General features: G+C 46.7%; 1 protein-coding gene across 7 annotated transcripts in view; it reads left to right on the top strand.

Annotated features, from left to right (window-relative positions):
• SIK3 (SIK family kinase 3) overlaps window positions 1-16,308 on the top strand; it is a 148,401-nt gene that overhangs the window by 107,503 nt on the left and 24,590 nt on the right. For all 7 annotated transcript variants that reach the window (XM_054004830.1, XM_054004829.1, XM_054004835.1 and 4 more), the window contains exons 5-12: window positions 1,609-1,733; window positions 2,707-2,830; window positions 12,308-12,426; window positions 13,180-13,290; window positions 13,474-13,617; window positions 14,532-14,609; window positions 14,714-14,823; window positions 15,696-15,849. In XM_054004830.1, coding sequence (XP_053860805.1) covers window positions 1,609-1,733; window positions 2,707-2,830; window positions 12,308-12,426; window positions 13,180-13,290; window positions 13,474-13,617; window positions 14,532-14,609; window positions 14,714-14,823; window positions 15,696-15,849 — 965 coding nt within the window. The remainder of the gene's footprint in view (window positions 1-1,608; window positions 1,734-2,706; window positions 2,831-12,307; window positions 12,427-13,179; window positions 13,291-13,473; window positions 13,618-14,531; window positions 14,610-14,713; window positions 14,824-15,695; window positions 15,850-16,308) is intronic.

Genomic DNA, 16,308 nt, shown 5'->3' with positions numbered 1-16,308 from the left:
GATACCATGTTCTGGGCAAAGCTCTTTCTGCTGATGCAATGCGGGAGGGGAACCCTTAATATCCATTGAGCTGAAACAGTGTTGTATGTATGAGATGCAGACCTTTGTCTCCCAAATTCCACCCCTTTCTCCACACCTGCAGACACACGCAAAAACCACCTTTGGGATTTGGACGGTACACTGGAGGTGGCAAAGCAATCCGTGTGGAATGCTGTCATCACCCGCAGAGCACAAATGCTGTTTGAATGATTGGCTGGCTGGCCACATCTTGCTGTTTGGTTACCAAGACTTTTCTCTTAACTTCAGTCTCAGGGTTTACTGTTCGCTGTTTCTGAATGGCTGGATCAGTTTGCAGAGCTGTCCTCTATGGTCTTGTCTACACTGTCACTTTACAGTGCTGCATCTTTCTCACTCAGGGGTGAACCCCACCCCCCGAGTGCTGCAAGTTTCAGCGCTGTAAAGTGCCAATGTAGACAGTGCACCAGCGCTGGGAGCTACGCCCCTCGTGGAGGTGGCTTTTTTTTTTTTTTTTTTATAGTGCTGGGAGAGCTCTCTCCCAGCGCTGTGCTGTGACTACACAAGCCACATTAAAGCGCTGCTGCGGCCAGGGCCGGCTCCAGGCACCAGTGCAGCAAGCAGGTGCTTGGGGCGGCCAAGAGGAAGGGGCGACACGTTGGGCTGTTCGGTGGCGGGTCCCTCTCGGAGGAAAGCACCTGCCGCCGAATTCCCACTGAAGAAGAAAGCGGCGCAGTGGAGCTGCCGCTGGAGTGCCGCCGATCGCAACTGCGATCGCGGCGGCTTTTTTTTCCACCGCTTGGGGCGGCAAAAACCCTGGAGCCAGTCCTGGCTGCGGCCAGCACTTTAACGTTGCCAGTGAAGATGTGCCCTATAACTGGGGCTTTCAGGTTGCCAGAAAAGAATAAAGCACTTTCTGGCAAATGAAAAACCCAGTTTTCCCATTTTCTTTGCTTTATATCTTCAGCTTATCTTGGTTTCAACAGCTCTAGCTGTAACACCTGCTCTGATCATGAGAGTGAGATTTTTGAAACTGACAGCTGGAAGGATGGAGGCCAGAAACTGATGTAAAATCTTCATGTAGAGTCTTTTGAATGTAAATTGAAATCCTAATGCTAAGTCTAATTGCTAGAACATGTCTCTTCTGCAAGAGCAGATACGTGTCTGATAAATGGAAGAAAAACACCTCTTGTAAGAACTGTGTATATAATAAGCGAGGTGGCTGTATTTGCAGATTCTGACACAGTCCTAATGGTGCTAGGTTCCTGGCATTTTTAAGGAGGTTAAGCAGATGGTGTGTATATTTTATGTGGCAAATATATGCTATTGTCAGCATTCTGCCTCTATTGTTAGTTTGTGCCCTATACCCCCTATTAGAAGCTGCAAATTTGCTGGTTGGGTTCAGCACAGATCATCTGCAGCTCTTTTTCCCTGTCTTGGGTCCAAGTGGCAATCAGCCATTGTGGGATTGCACATGACTTCACTGGACTGTATCTCTCAGCAGTTTGCTTACACAAACACCATCTGATGCTTACAGTAGTTGGAATGGGTCATGTACTCCTCGTTTAATCGATTCTCTCATTGTTCTTTCAGATTTTGGGTTCAGTAACATCTTCACACCTGGCCAGCTGCTTAAAACCTGGTGTGGGAGTCCCCCCTACGCGGCCCCCGAGCTCTTTGAAGGGAAGGAATATGATGGGCCGAAGGTTGACATTTGGGTATGCAGTGAACATATCTATATTTGCTTTGATCTCATATCCCAGCTCTTTACATGTGGCTTTGCTTCCAAAGCATTGAATTCATTTCTTGTAGGAAGGCCCCATTTGTGGGAATAATGTTGTTCAAAGAAATGTAACTTTTTATTCCAGCTATTAAATTGCATACTTCTTGTTATAAGGCACTGGACTTAATATTGTAGGAGTTGTCTAGAAATATATGTACATTTTGATTTGCTCTTAAGAGTTAGAATCCCTTAAGCAGAATAGCCAACGTCTCACTGGTACCTGGTTTGACCTGGTGTAGTTATTTGTAGCAAATAAAGATCATATCCCTCAGAACAGAGCATTTAAAGGGGCGCAATGAAGAATGCTAGCAGCTGCCTTCCCATCCCACAGCAATTAGTAGTTGGAAACCGTCGCCCTTACAGGCGTCAGCTGTTTGGTAACAGCTCTGCAGCCTTACAGGCCTGGTTCGAAACTGGGCAGGAGGTTTGTTGCCGTGCAGTTCCTGCCATCCCTCCGTTTTCCTGGCCGGATCATCTGTGCGCTTTAAGAAGGGGCCCAGAGGGTGGGCGAGCAGCACGGCATGAGTTAAGCTCTGCGTATTCTAGGTGGATGTACAGTTGCCACAGAGCCACAACTGAATTTAACAAACTGTGTAACTCTATTGAACCAAGTGGATTTACACTGGGGATGATAGTTACCCAGAGTCTCCCGTTGTGGTGATGAAGGGCTGGGATTTTAGGGTTGTTTTTGAGGCCTAAGAGCAGGCCTATCTCAGGCTTATCATTTGAACAGATGTCTTTGGGAGGTTGAGCTAGCATCAGTTTGGGGCTGCTAAACGATGGCAATATCCTAATTGTGTTTGCATTCTTCCAAAAGCTACACTTGCTGCTGTTCCCCGCAGGCTGCCGAGCCTCTCATGTCCCCTTTGACGTTGCTAATGTGTGTCAAATCTTTGTTTTGAACACAGAGTCTTGGTGTGGTCCTGTATGTGCTGGTCTGTGGTGCTCTGCCCTTCGATGGGAGTACTCTGCAGAATCTGCGGGCAAGGGTGCTTAGTGGGAAATTTCGCATTCCATTTTTTATGTCCACAGGTAAGGCCAGATTTGTTTGCACTGAGGTTTCTAAAACTGTTCGTTCGCAGGCACTGTCCGAGGCTTCCTGCTCTGAGTGTCTTTGGAACAGTTGAGCTTCAATACCAGCTGGCTGAATTCATTTATTTTGTTTCTATCTTCAGATAAAGGACATTTCTACCCATCAAGTAGCTGTATGGGTTGAGCACTAATATCTAACATGTAAGCTGTATTGATTTCTGAATTCCTGAGAACTTCTAAATCAATTTTCTTTTGGAGAATTTCAGTTCCCATATATCTAACCTTGCATATCATAGACTGCTGTCAATACATGACTAAAATATTAGTGAGGGCAGGTTTTTAGTAACTCTTGTAAGGTGGAAAGTCTGAAAACACACCAGGCCCTAGGAATCTGGAACCTTTTACCATTTCTCCCTAAGGCAAGAGAATTTTGCGGGTCCTCTGGTAAATACTATTAATAATCCTGAATTTGTCTTCGTTGTCTGTGAGAACCCCCTTGGGTACATGACCACTTACTGGACATTGATACGTGGGCTGCTGGACTGGAGCGTGTTCTAGGCTCAACAGAAAAGCTAATCTTTCAGGAGAATTTCTGATTCCATTTAAAATAAAACCAAGTTCTCTCTGAAAATGGCTGTGCGTTGGATCTCCTTGTCTGCAGCTCTGTGAGTAGACACACGCCTGCTTTCCCGATGGCTAGTTACTGATCAGCTTGATTTTTTTCTATTCTCGTTCCTTTAGGGTAGGTTAGTAGTTAAACGTAGTATAGGGCTAGTCCAGAGCCACATTGCCATAAAGCTGAGCTGCATTGCATTCCTCGAAGAGCCTCACCTGTGAATGTGTAAAAGGGCTCCAGTCTCTCTGTGCTCAAACATTTAACCTTTAAAAGTCAGTTAGATCTACTTAAATATGTTGCTGACTTTATGTACATGCCAATATAGCTATTGGGAACTGGGAGATATCTGTAAATTGATCTCCACTTCCTTTGCCAAGCGGTGGGAGGCTGCAGGGATTTTTGAAAAATCCATTTCTTCACTAGGTAGATGGACTGAAGCGCTGAGCAGGAGTTTGCAGATAGTGTTTTCTTTCCTTCTCCTCCTTCCCCCTCCCCCTTTCTCTCCACACATACACATTAGCTGTGTGAAACTACAGTATCCTGCTTGCAGCTAGGGACAGTGCTCTGTGCAGCCTTCTTCAAGGACTGCTGCTAGGGCAGCACATTCTTGTGCATAACTCCCATCTGTCTCAGGACTGGCCTCATCTGGTTCTCTTTCTCACTGCATTTCAGTGACCACTAGTGACCTGGTTCTCAAGAGCTGAAATATCCCTGGCATCGTGAAAGCTGGAGGAGTGTCGTGCGTCTGCTGGAATATGTCCAGAGCGGCTTGTTGTCTTAGCAAGTCTGCAAGATAGTGTCTAAGTGAGCCTTTCGCATACATCAGTCCTGTAAATGATACTTGTACAGTACACAGATGACTTAGACATGAGCTTTCATTATTAATAAGCAGTGCTTCCTTAATAAAGCTGTGGCGTTTAGTGTGTTAATTTAGGGTTGAATGTTCCTTCTCAAAGACGCCCTCAGGAGACTGGTTTGCAGATTACCACAGTTCTGTCTGCCGTAAATTCTTAATGTTAGTTGCTCTGAGTGCATTTTAAGTATTTTGTTTTTAATGCATGTCATCTTGAGGTCACTCCTGATCTTCCCACGGTACTAGACAGGACATAAAAATACTGAAGTGCTATGCTGTTTCCATCAGTGTTTTCACCTTGGCAGGGCATGCTAGTTCACATTCATGACTAATTATGTCAAATACACTGGTTGCTTTTCAAGTACCAGAGAAGTCATTTGGATACACATTGGGAAGAGACAAAGGGAAAGACATGCATACTTCCTGCACACCCTGAATCCTTCTCTTCTCTGTATGCACAAAATACTTTGAAAGCCAAGTGGGTGAGTTACTTCACCAGGCTCTCATCTTGGGGAATCTGGGGTCAAAAGATGAGTTGAGAGGCTTTGTCCTACTCCTGTGTACATATTTGCTTATCTCACATCTTCCCTGTATAGTTTGACACCATTGGCAGTTGCTGCTTACGCGGAAGCCTGGACTGCACAGTCAGAGTTGTGGAGGAGATTAGGGCAGATATGTTTGGGCTAAATTGTAGGCAGCTTGTACCATGCTTGTCTACAGTATACTCAGCTCTAATTTAATCTCTCTGTCTTTCACAAGTTGACCCCAGTTTTTAATTTGACACTTAACTGCGTGTGCACATGCGCATGCTTCCTTTCTTGTACCTTGTATTTTAGATTGGCTGATACTGAATTTTATTTCCACCAGAGTCCCCAACGAATCGATAGCAGAAGTTTGGAACTAATGATCAGATCCATGTTGCAGCTGGGAAACTCTCCCAAACTTTTGTATCACTAGCAAAGTGATCTTCACTCACAAACCTTCCTATAACAAAGAAGGAGTAATCCCTTCTTGGCATGGTAGCTGTGCCACTGGGAGCCACGTTTTGCCCTCCTACGTTGAGGATTTGTCTACACGGGGAAGCTATTTTTGAATAAACGAAGGTGTGAATTTAAAGCTCGGTAGCTTTTCTACACCTGCTCCCACGTGGCCACCCTTACTCTGCACTGCCTGCCTTTGAGCAGGTTAGGTTAGTCCATTTAGGAACTGGATTAAGCTGACCCACACAAAGGCACTCTTAGTGTGGTATACGAGTGTCTACACGGGAGTTGGTGTGGAATAAGCTCCCTGTGTGGACACTTATTCACACCCTGGTTTATTGCACAGCAGCCTCCCTGTCTAGACGAGCTCTTGAGTGATAACTTCATGGGGCTGCTCATCACAACTACGGGGCCAGAATCTGGCCCCTAATGTGGAGAGAGACTTCAAAATAACACTAAATGAACCCCCCATAGACACATACCTCCAGAGAAGCAGGTAAAGCGAGTCACCTTACCTTGGACATTAATCCTGCAGTTCTGAGCTGTGTTATGGGCATTGAGAGACGAACATCCATTCAGCCCTATCTGTGAACAAGAGAGAGCTGACAAATTGGTTGGAAATGAAGCAGGCTTGCCCTTTCAGAAGGCTGCAGCCTTAATCACAGTTAGTTAAATCTTGGGCAGTTCTTGGGCCACCTGGGTTTAGTGTAAGGGGCAGGGAAAGGGAATGCTAGAATCACCCAGCTAGCCAGAACGGGGGAGGAAATTCTTAAAAAAACCCACTAATTGTTCTCCGTTTAGTTCCACTAGAATGCGCTAGACACTGCAGAGTTCAGGACAGTCGCCTTAGGGGCATAAGAGCAGCATAGAAAACTGTTTGACTTAAGGAGGGGAGGTAAAGTGAAGTGTTCAGCATCTCCTGTAACTTACATGTGCCTTAGGTAATGCTCGGGTGCTGGTGAGGCTCCGTGTCCTTGTGCGACCAGGCTGAAATGCTGCTGTAGGGAGTACAACTGAGGAGGAGAAGCATGTTGCTTTTTCTACTCTGTTGCTTCATGATTCTTTGCCATTGTAGCACAGGTGGATAGATAACTTCGCTGTGGTCCTGGCTCTTCAGAAGATGATGCAATTCCCTAGCCTCTCTCATTCGGGAACATGGGGGAAGGTTTTATACAGGTCACTAGCTTTACATAACTGCTTCAGTTTCCAGGAAAGCAGCGTCCATTTTTACATGTGTGCTGTGGGAAGGCATGTTACCAAAGCCCCTTCACGTCAATGCAAATGTTTCCCTTCGCTTTAGACTTTTGGGAGTTTAGTAAAACCAACGTTGGTTCTAAGCTGCTCTCAGGCTAAGGGCTCTTTCATAGCCACTTGTGCTAGGCAGGTCCCATCAACAGATCTGCCTGAAAAGGGGGCCTAGGGCAGGTGGTTTCAGGTTGCTTTGTTCTCCAGGAGGAAAAGTGGAATTTAATTTCTGCTTTTTGGTCGGGCTGATTTTAGCAACGCAATCCCTGAACGATGTAGTCTATCACTTCTGGAGATCTGGGTCCAAACCCTGACTTAGATTCCAATTGAGGGAGGTTTGCTGAGCTCAGCAGAGTTCCCCATTCTTCCAAAACCTCTCCTTGCTCGGCATAATGCACAGTGACTGCGTATCGGAGGTTTCAGCCTGGAATAGCGGCGGGTGCTGCAAACCCAGACTCAGGAGCACTGTCGGAATTTAGGAGAGAAGCTCAGGAACCGCAGAGCAGCTGCAGGTCAGGGCTGGGAGAGGTGGAAGGTGCACCGGAGGAGGGACAGCCTGGGCTGGACTGCAGGTCTGTGTGTGGGTAGGAATCAGCCCAGCGAGGGCTGCTTTAGTGCAGGATCAAAATGGATTGGCAGAGTTGTGGAGGGGGAAGCTTTCCCAGTTCCTGCCGGCACTGTGCCTGCCTCAGACCAGCCGTCTTGATATACTTGTGTGCGCACACAAATCCTCTGATTGCGAATGCACAGCATGGTACTGTACTCAGCCTCTAAGAGCAGATCACCCACCTTGTAGTTGCAACATTAAAGGGCAGATGTTTAACTAAAGGAAAATTAATTTTCAGTGAATAATTGCGCTGCCAGAGAGAATAGAGATCTCCAGTGGACAGTATGGCTGAATCATTATTGATTAGACTTCATTGTGACTGAACTACAAGCAACAGAACATAAACATTTTATCACTGGAGCTGCAAGTAGCATCATTTGTAATGTGTTTGGCGAATGCAGCATGCACGGCTACTGCTAAAGCTGCATGCTAAAACTGCTAAGGCCTGGCTTGACAAAGCCCTGGCTGGGATGATTTAGTTGGGAATTGGTCCTGCTTTGAGCAGGAGGTTGGACTAGATGACCTCCTGAGGTCTCTTCCAACCCTGATATTCTATGATTCTGTGTGTGGAGACACCACTCAGCCCTGAGTTCAGTTAATCAAGAACAGAGCTGTGTGTTAGAGACTGAAACAGAAGCCAGTCAAAAGGCCCATCTTCGATATGCTGGGCCTAGTTCAATTCCTTTCAGGGCTTCAGGCTAGATGATGAGGGGGATTAATTGGCATAGCATTTAATATCTGTCTCCTAGTATATTGTGATCTCCCAAGCCAGTTTTGCAAAGTGGTGTGGCTTGCAACTTTCCAGTGTCAAGATACCAGCTGTCAGATCCAAAGTAATTGTAGCAGAGTACAGGAGCACAGCAACCCCTTTGGGAAGTCAGAGTCCCTGGGTTAATCCAACAGCCACAGATGATTATGGTACCTTCCTTTGTTTAGGTTGGTTTCCTAAAGAAGTTTTCTGCTAGGCTCTTAAGCCATAATACACTGGAGTTGTGCTCTGAAGAGCCTGTGGCTGGAGGCAGGGAAGCCGTTGATCTTAGCTCTATGTGAATGGCTTTCTCATTAATTCTCTTAAACAAAAGACCCTTCTCCCTGTTCTGGTGCAATATCTCTGCAGGATGGAGAGTCACAAGAAGCCTGTCTGGTCTCTGTGTCCCATACAGTTTAGCTTGCCTACTAAATCTGAGGCTTCCCAGCCTGAAGCTTTGAGTTTCCAGAGCTTAACTGCCACCAAACCAAAGATAAGCCAGTGAATTCTAAATGTCACTGTCGTTTATATCCCCCACCCCACCCCACACAAGCTCTTGATTCATTGGTATGTACTAATCAATGACTTCTTCAGTTATTCCTTGTGGCCCACTTACATGGTATGTCACAAAAACAAGGGAAGGCAGAGAAATTAGTCTAATCCAGGAATGATGCATGGGATATCACTGCCAAGGCAAGATGCCATGGAGAGCTAGTCAGTCAAGAAACCTCTGTAGGGAGGGTTCACCAAAGATGTGGATTTGGGAAAGAAACCTGGCTCTTGCATAGGGAGTGACATAAAAGAAAGTGCAAAGCCACTTTTATGTCAGATGTAGGAGCATCTGATGGTCTGAGATCTTTGCAGTGCACAGCTGGGCGAGGAAGGGACAGAGTGGCACCCTTAACTACATGTCCTTGCTCTGGTTGATTTAAGTTAGAGCCTTAATGTTGTTTCAGTGTTTTTGTTTCATGAAAAATAAACCCCTTTGCCAGAAGCAGATGTTCTAGAGATTTAATAGAGGCTTTATTTCCTCTTCCTTCTGGGCTTTCTCCAGACTGAGGCCGTCTTTGAAGTCTTAGCTCATGAGTGACACATTGCAGAAAGGGGGAGGGCGGGAATGCCTGGAGGGGTGGGCTGAGCCATTTGAAAAGGCATGTTGAGCAGCTCCAGGAGTAGGAGAACAGAAGTGGCTGAAGAGCTGTGTGTAGCTAGGATTGCTTTACAGGTGCTTAAACTGCCCTGGTTTCTCTCTCTCCAGCAGATCCCTTCTGAGCCTCCTGGTTAACAAGTGCCTTGTGCTTTTGCTAAGCACTGTGCAACTTCATGTGACCATGAAGAATTCATGGCATTCTCTGCCCTCAGCCTGCAACACTTGAAGCGACAGTTCAGCCACACCAGCTGTCTCCTATTAGTTTGACAATGAAGGGTTTAAAGAGAGTTAATTTCACCCTCTGCCTCTTCTCGGTGCCTTGCTTTAGGAGTCCTAGGAGTTCTCCTGGGAACAGTCCCATGATGGCTGTATTTGCAAGGTCTTGTAATGCGGATGGCAGTGGTGACTGTGCTGCCCTTGGCTGCTTTTTCAGTTTCATTCATTTCGTGTCTGTGGAATGCCCGTTTGTGTCTCTATTAAACTCCAACAAAGCCCCATTCAGATACAAATTCTCTTTAAACCCACCAAAGCTGTAAAAAGTGTATCATGGGAAGATACTTGGGTCTAGACTTGCAAGACTAGATCAGACAAGCCGTCCATCCCTTCTAGCATCCTGTATCGAACAGTGACTAGCACCAGCTGATTTTAAAGATGGTGCAAGAAACTCCCAAGGGGGCAGTTATGGAATAACTTGCCCACAGAGGCAGCTTTTTCCTAACCTTCGTTACACAGTGGCTCAGGCCCTAAGGAATGAGGGTTTATTTCCCTTTAAAAATATGTTCTCTCTTATCCCAGGTGTTCCCATTGTCCTTATAAATGCCTAATCCTTTATTGTAAATCATCCCAAGATCCTCAGCTTTGATACCTCGAGGCAGAGAATTCCACAGGTTAATTATGGATTCTGTAAAACATTATTTTATCAGTTTTAAATGGCTTGTTTTTCATCTTCATTGAATGTCCTCTTGCACTTGTATGTTGTCCAAAGGGAGAAGTAAGGCTCCTCCTGTCCTTTTCTGTCCCCCTCCGTTGTGCTCACAAGCTGTAGAAGCTCTGTGTGCCTTAGGGATTCTTAGAACAATGGTAATATAGCAGTAATTCCTAGCATTTCAATAGCAGTCTTCCTCACAAAGTGCTTTACAAAGGAGGGGATGTCCTCTCCATTTTACACACGAGGAGACCGGCCCAGACAGCTGTGGTGACTTGCCCGGGCAGAGTCAGTAGCAGGCTTGAGAACAGACCCCTAGGCAAACTGGTTTGGGTACCATGTGACAACTGGCATGCATCAGCCACATGAAAACCCACCTTATCTCCTGATGTGCTGATCACTCCTTGCCCTGTACGTGCCCTGTGATGTGCAGTCACTTGGCTTAGCTGTTAACTGCTATGCTTCCATCCTGAGTCCTTGAGACTTCAGTGAAAGAAATTGAATACTTCCACTGAGGCAGAAATATTGTACTAAAATGTGTAGAGCATCTAAAGCACTCCTAGATCTGTCCAACCTCTGGGACAGCCACAATGCTCCTCACTTAGAGATGAGACACAGTAACACCACGCCCTTCCACCCCCGGATTCATTCATAACTGCATACTTCTGCTGTCGAAGGGCTGGTGCCTTGCAGTCTCCATTGAAAATGATCCCTGTGTATCTTCTTTCACTGAAATACGTTGAGGTTTTTCTTGCTCTGAAGGCTCAGTTGGCAAATGTGCGAGCTAGATAAGTGGTGTGAGCGGTAGCTGCTGCAGTTGGCAGTGACTGCACAAGGGGAATTCAGTGTGGTGCTTGGGCATTTTTAATGGCTGAGATAAGAAAGAGTCAGTATTTAAAAACTAAGCAGCTTATGGCTAGGCCTGATGTGAAAGGAACAACTTGTGTTTTATTCCTTTACATCTAAATTGCCACTTAATTTATTGAACCAGTTTGATAGTTGTTTTTTTTTTTTAAAAACATCTGCACTGTGAATTTGCATCTTAATTTTATACTGTGTTCTTTTTTTTTTTTTTTTTTAAGAGATCCTTGTGTTGTAAATAGGAAAAATAATGTTCATGAAAATGTATAACTTGTTGTTAACTACAGACAAGCCTCCATCTTTACTGGGGGAGACTCCAGCTCATACTTTATAGCATGCTTTAATGGAAAATTTAATTTGAAAATAAGACACTTTCTCTGGCTTCAGGTTGAACTTGTCATCAGTTTACGTGGTGTAAGCTTAGGTCAGGTGTGGTGGTGCTTGTTATTGTAAGGAAGTTGGGGAAATGTGTTTTCCTGCATTAAGCCTGCATTTGGTAATCCTGCCTTGGCAGCCTGTTAGATGGTGATTGTGGTTTGCCCTTCAACCCTGAAATATGGGCCCTATTGCATTGCCAGAGTAAACAAGTAGGTGGAGAGTAGACGTGTGCCACCTACAGGCTGTAACAAACATCACAGGGTTGATTCTGATGGTTGCTTGTTGGATGAAAGAGTGAGTTCGTCTTTCATTCAAAAACTGGACTTTGGTATTGGGTGGTTTATAGGGGGGGAAGTATACTGAATTAAAGGTATATATGCAGTGGTGGTGTAGCCGGGTGGTCTCAGGATATTTGAGAGACAAGGTGGTGAGATAATTGGACCAACTGTTTGTTAGTGAGAGACACAAGCTTTTGCGCTTACACAGAGCTCTTCAGGTCTAAAGATCTACAGACAGATTTGGCCCCAAATATCAATGCTTTCAAAGCAAGCTTCTGCAAAACCGAAATCCAATGAAAATGTTACCACAGACTTCGAAAGTTGATTTTTGCTGTACTAACCCAGGGTCTGCACCAACATTGTCTTGCACATCACCATAATGAAAAGAAAACCAATGCTCTTGAGTGGCAGAAGCCATTGATGACCCTTGGGCGTTGGGGTCTTTCTGCCCTTGTGCCTTGCAAAACCTCTTGCAGTCACTAACTTCTGGTCATCTGAGGACTGAGGGCTATTGTTGCACAGTGCCGCATGGGGTCCCTTTAACTATGCTGAGCTGGAGATCTTGTTTTAATTTTGCTTTGGGCGGAGCGTGTGCCTAGTCCTTGTAGATGCTAAACTCAGACAACAAATGTCTGGAATTTAATCCCACACTTGTGTCCATGACTGAATCAGGCCTGACACAAGGCATGTTTGTCAATGACCCTGTAGACAGAGTAGTGTGTTTGTCTGTTACTTTGAAAATCTACCCTTGTTCTCGACACAGTGTAAAGCTGTGTCCCTGGGGAGGTGTTGCCCTTTGCTACTGAATTACTCATTTTCTTGTTGCTCTCTTGCAGAATGTGAGCACTTGATCCGCCACATGCTGGTGCTGGACCCAAGTAAGCGACTGTCAATGGAACAGATCTGCAAACACAAGTGGATGAAGCTTGGGGAAGCTGATGCAGAGTTTGACAGGGTGAGCAAGCAGAAAGGGTGTGGGGAGTCCAGTAGGCAGGCTTTAGGGAGGAGGGCTGAGTACTGGCCCTGTGTGCACATTGGAGACCATTAGAGCGGCTCAAAACCAAATATCAGAGGGGTAGCCATGTTAGTCTGAATCTGTAAAAAGCAACAGAGGGTCCTGTGGCACCTTTAAGACTAACAGAAGTATTGGGAGCATAAGCTTTCGTGGGTAAGAACTGAAGTGAGGTTCTTACCCACGAAAGCTTATGCTCCCAATACTTCTGTTAGTTTTAAAGGTGCCACAGGACCCTCAAAACCAAATGAATGTCCTGTGTTAAGAGTTCACAATTCCCAAGTGCAAGTATGCTGGTATTTCTTTCTCCCCACTGGGCCATGCAGCTTACTCGCTGTCGTCCTTGTCTTAGTGCCCTCTCCTCTCTTGGGCTCTAGATCGTTCATCATCTTACATCTTTCTCTTAGTCTCGGTATCTCCAGGCCACTGGAATCCTGGTTCCAGTCACATTGGCTATGGGACATAGCTGGCCCCCAAGATCACATGCTAGTGTGAAGTGAGGTGCTGTTTCTGCTCCTGCTTTGCCCAGGCAGGCCACTGTACCCTCAGTGTTTAGATACTGTGCCGAGCTGCAGCATGGGTCGCGGGCGCTCCAGCTGTAGGCTTGTGGCACTGGTGGTTTATGGCGTGCTCCACTAGTGAACATTGGCCGCCCTTGGGGTGCTGAGCACTGACTGTCTTTCTGTGCCCTGGCAGTTAATAGCAGAATGTCAGCACCTGAAGATTGAAAGGCAGATGGAACCACTGAATGAAGACGTGCTCTTAGCAATGGTGGAGATGGGGCTGGACAAAGAGCGCACGCTACAGGTAACGCCAACCAGCTTGCAAGTGCCTCTGTTACTGGGCTGTCGCCCGCAGCTGGTAAATGTCATGTTGGTGGCTGGTCACACCTGCCAATTAACACTTTCTTCTGCAGAGTGGGTCTGCGGGGGGAGGGGATTTATTTTCATTACTAGAAAAAAAAATCTCTTCTTATCCTTCCCTTGCTAGTCACTAAGGACAGATGCCTATGATCACTACAGTGCAATCTATAGCCTGCTGTGCGACCGATTAAAGAGACACAAGAATCTGCGCATTACAGCACCTCCCAGTGTGCCACGGACCATGGCCTTCCCCACACCAGCTAACATCCAGGTGGGTTCCACATAGATGGGGTTGTTTCATCGCTGCAGGGTTAGTCATTACTTCCCCCAGCTTTGCAAAGCTCAGCTTGGTCAGAGCTTGTTTGTTTAGCTGGGTAAGTAAAATAACTTGAGTTCCTTTGTGAACGTCCTCACCCTGGTAAGGAGAGATGAGAAGAGTCTTTGCCTGCGTGGGAGGTTTTCATGTGTGTCAATGTTACTGTACTCTTGGTTTGCAACTTTCTGGCCATGAGACGGCAACTTTATTCAGTCTAGTGTCTTTCATGCAAACCCGCTGCACCTAGTTACCTTGTAATGCCGTGGCAGACGTCCGTATGGCCGAAGGGCGGGGGGGGATGTTCGGGGTTAAGAAGCGGAGAGTCCGTGACCTGGGATTGGTGTGAGGAAGCTGTTGCCATTGGCAGCAGGAGCTGCTGAGGAACAGACACTTGCTTTAACAGAGGTCAGGCTGTGAGAAGGGGCGCACGAGGTGCAGGGAGTAGAGAGAGGAGCTCCTGGGGGTAGGCTGAAAAGAACAGTTAAGAACTGGCTCCTGGATCTCCCCCCTTCAGCCCCAAGTGGCTGTACCAGCATGCTGCTGGAGCCTAACCCTGTTCTGCTTTTCATGAAAATGCTCCAATTTCTGCTGTGCAGCATCTGGGAATGCAGCTGAGGTTCAATGGCAGGAGTCTGAGAAGGGAGCATGGGTGGGAGAGGAGGAGGAAGGTAGAGTTGGGATCCCGTCTGCAAGTGGCTAATGTGTTTGGAAGAAGGCGATTCCCCCTCCCCCCCCCGAAGAGCACTGGGCTACCTGGGCTGTTAGTGGCTGACCTGTAGGAAGAGTCACAACCTGAAGGACTTTGCTGCAGGTTTTAAAATGGAAAAGAAACCCCCCAGTTTATGGTTTTGATTCCTTCTGCTTTGCAGGCGGAACAGGCAGGCAACCCCGTGAGTATCAATGTGCCACAAGTCCAGCTCATCAACCCTGAGAACCAGATCATAGAGGCAAGTTGCTTTCCATTGCTGACTCCTGTGAGCACCCTTTCTTAGTGACACGCTGGGCTTCTGGCACCTGCTTTCAAAACCTCTTGTGTTTTTCCCCACCCTAGACTGATGGAACAATGAACTTGGACAGTGACGAAGGGGAAGAGCCATCCCCTGAAGCCCTGGTCCGCTATCTCTCAATGAGAAGGCACACTGTTGGAGTCGCAGACCCACGGTTAGTATCGGGCTCTTTCTCCTGAGTGGGAGCAAAGGAACCCACTCCTGCCTTTTTAAGGGTCCCTCTCCACCCCCGTGGCATTCTCTATGAATTCATGGATGATGTTTCTCTGGCTTTTAATGGCCTCTTGGAGGCACCTGGGTATGGTACAGTGCTTTGATTTGGAGGTTGTAAGACGCTCTTACACCTTTGGGTTGCTCTTGTTGAAAGGTCAGAGGTTTTATATAATCTACTAAAATGATGGATTCATATCTTAATGGGAAAAACACACGTCAAAAACCCCACCCTTCAATATCTAGGAGCGAAATCCCTTTGCTTTCTTGCTCCCGGCATATCTAGCTCTGTGGTGAATGGAATGGCAGGGTGGGATTCTTGCTTGAAAGCATAATCTTGGCTGGGTGGGGAAGGGAGTCGGGTGCCACTTGAATAGCAGAAATCCATGTCTTTTCACTTGAAAAATCCATTTTCCCAGTGACCTGTTTGGCAGGCCTCTCAGGCAGGGACACAATTTCCTCCTTACCCCAATGAATCAGTTGCTATTTCTGGCTAGATTTTAATTGGGGGCCGTGTTGGCCAGAGAGGCAAAGGAGGTCGGAAAGCTATGAGCCACTTTATTTTTAATGTCTTAGTGTCTAGAGACTGTCATGATGCCAAGTGCAATTGTATTTTACATCAATGGTTAGCGCTGGAAAATCCCAATTCTGAGAACCTAAGGGAAGAACTTGCTACATTTAAGGTGCAGGCCCCACTCCTGAGCTGGAGAAATCCACCGGGAAAGCCAGTGAGAAGTAGAGCTGACAGTAGCAAACATATAGGTTGGTTTGCTTGGGTTATTTCTAAGTCCCATGTTTCTGAATGTGATTGCACAGCACGGAAGTGATGGAAGATCTCCAGAAGCTCCTGCCAGGCTTCCCTCGTGTCACTCCCCAGGCACCGTTCCTGCAGGTGACTCCAAACATGAACTTCATGCACAATATGCTGCCTATGCAGAACCTGCAGCCAACTGGCCAGCTGGAGTACAAGGTACCAACTGCTATGTATGTTCCCCACAACTGCAGCCAGTGCCTTGCAGAGATACAGGCTGGTGCTCTTGGAGACGCCCTGAGTCTGCTCCATAGGTTTAATGATCGATTTGATCGCTGAGCCTGGACCTTAGTTCTATTGGCTGTCGCTTACTGCTGGGATTGTCCCTCGTGTCGTTCTGAGTGCAAACAAACACCCCACAATTTGAAATTCAGAAACTTGTTTGATGGGGACGGGAGATCAGTGGTTTTAGTAATAGATCACGCCGTGGTCCTTGGCTTCCAAGTGTGTGAAACCCAGAGGCCCAGCCTGCCTTGTGGCTGAAACTCAGGGCTGGAAGTTGGAAGATCTGGGTTCTACTCCCAGCTCTGCCACTGACCAAGTTCAGGCAGGTCATTCCACCACTCTGTGCCTCAGTTTCCCCAGGAGTAAGGTGTGGAAGATCCTTCCCCTCACCCA

The sequence above is a fragment of the Malaclemys terrapin genome, chromosome 15 (genome assembly GCF_027887155.1).
Source record: "Malaclemys terrapin pileata isolate rMalTer1 chromosome 15, rMalTer1.hap1, whole genome shotgun sequence".
In the NCBI taxonomy this organism is placed as follows: Eukaryota; Metazoa; Chordata; order Testudines; family Emydidae; genus Malaclemys; species Malaclemys terrapin.
This window is presented reverse-complemented; position numbering and strand designations above follow the sequence as displayed.